General features: G+C 27.4%; 1 protein-coding gene across 1 annotated transcript; it reads left to right on the forward strand.

Moving 5' to 3' along the window:
• Positions 1 to 344: 344 nt before the first annotated feature.
• Tsp_13598 (conserved hypothetical protein) lies at positions 345 to 628 on the forward strand (the record flags this gene model as incomplete). The annotated part of the gene is made up of 1 exon (XM_003368569.1): positions 345 to 628. A coding segment is annotated over one exon (284 nt), but the record flags the coding sequence as incomplete, so codon positions are not given.
• Positions 629 to 2,254: the final 1,626 nt, after the last annotated feature.

A 2,254-nucleotide genomic window follows, 5' to 3' on the forward strand; every position in this document is an offset into this window, starting at 1 on the left:
ACCATACTGACTGACTATGGGAGGACAGTTAAATTGGTTGATATTTAGTACGTAGTAGTGAGTCGGTAGTCATATTTATTTATTATCGTTGTGTTCTTTGTTGTCGAATGTACGCATGCATTCATAAATTAATGTCTGGCAAGTGTGCGTCACGTATTCTCATTTCCGTTTGGAAATTTTCTGAAAAAAGTATTCACCTTTTTGAACATGCTTTTCATCTTTTATAAATTTGCATAAAAACTGAAATAATATTTTGAAATTTTTACAAACAAGAAGAATTTGAAAAATGAAAGTGGATTCTTCGTGCACTTTGAATTATTTGTCTGTTGTACCATTTGCTTCAGTTGTCATTGGAAGATTTGTATTTCCAATTGTTTTCGTTGTTGGCGTTATTGGCAACATGCTGATACTTTTGGCTTTGAAAGCGGCTGCAGTAACAACAAAGACAAGCTACTTTTTGATTGCAATGGCCGTGGCCGATCTCTGCTTCTTCTTTTGCGTTTTACCGAACCATATGATTTCATTTTCGGCTCTGAACAAGCTTCATTCGTTCATGGTCTTCTATATACAATCAAAAATGCCCCTGACTGCTTTGGCGAATTGGTTCTCAGTGGCTTCAATTTGGTAAGCAAGTTATTCATTTTTAATTTTAATTTTCCTCTTCCCTTTATTATTAGCTGAAACTCTGAAATTTCCCAAGTCTTCCTCTTTTTTATTTTTATCTGTTTATTTATTATTGCGCAATAATTTATAAATGTCTGCTGAAAAATTCCTCTCTCATTTTTATTCTTTTTTCCTCTTTTTATTGAAGGATGTCAAAATGTCTCTTTCACTATATTCATTAATTAATTCAACTTAAAAAGTAAAGAATGAAAAGCATTTTTTAAACTTTCGTTGTTCGTAAAATTTATTTACTGATTTTTATTCATTTATATTTGTCAAATATGGGCAACAGAATAAGAAATTAGCATGCAGTTTATTGAATTGAAATTCACTTGCTCAACGGTACCTGAATCCCCTTTCCTCCAATCCTAGTTTTCCCAATGATGTTGTTGCCTAAATTTGATATTATTTTACGAGCAACAATTATTTTTTCACTTTTTTCCCAAAAAATAAAAAGTAGAAAATAATATGTCAAATGAATCAATGTAGAATTTACTGTTTTGAATTTTTTCATAATGCATTATTAAATTTTAATGGCTTATGTTGTGGCAACTCTTAAATCCCATATTGAATTATGTTGAATAAAGATTTCAAATGTAAAATAAATTACTTTTTCTGTCATTAAACAAACTTCTTTTGAATAATAATAATATTTTAAAGTGATTGTTAAATAAATTTGAAACAAAAAGTGCTCTTGAAGAGATAAATTTAAAATATTACAAAAATATGAACAATTTTCTATTTTGCAATTTAGTACGTGGATTACATTCGTTACTCATTTAATTAATTCATATCTTTAAATTTTACAATTTACTTTTAAATTATTCAGTGTAAAAGTTTTTTTTATTTTATATTATAATTATTTCTGTAAACATCAGTAAGTTGCTGTTTTGTTAATATGTTTGACAACTGCATCATTTGTTCCCCTGTGTGAAGTTATTATAAAATTGCCTAATGTAAAAGTTTTGAAGGAAATAAATAATAAGTAATAATAATTATAATGTTCAAATTTTGATGGCTTTACTCATGCAACATGTTCGATAATAATATATGGTTGTTGTTGAATAGAGCCAGAAAGAGCATTAATTGAAATCTCAGATTTACGTTGAGCATGTGCTTATTTGCTAATTAATCATTCTAAGAACCAACATTCTCTACGTACAAGCTTGGACGAAATTGGATTTAAATGGCAAATTAAACTGAAATACTGAAATGGAAGAAAGCGATTTCACTTTGGTTGGAAATTTTCATTACCTCTTGCCTTTTCCCTTCTTCTTCTTGTCTATTTGATAAAAAATTAGTTTCACTTCGTATCAATGCAGTTTGCATTTTATATTTGTCAATTTTCTTTATTTTACAAAATAAAATTTACCTTCAATTTAATAAATAAGACGCAAATAATATGCAAAATATGACAATTATTTGTAAATTTAGCAATTTGCACATTTAATAACAAATTTTAGCATCAAAATCGTACTATTCATTATATTTTTAATTTTATGTCATTTTTAATTAGGAATGATTTGCTATATCATATAAATAAATTTAATTATGTTCTATACATTTCTTATTAATCATCCATCACTTTTCA

This window comes from Trichinella spiralis, assembly GCF_000181795.1.
Source record: "Trichinella spiralis strain ISS 195 chromosome Unknown Scfld2243, whole genome shotgun sequence".
Lineage (NCBI taxonomy): Eukaryota > Metazoa > Nematoda > Enoplea > Trichinellida > Trichinellidae > Trichinella > Trichinella spiralis.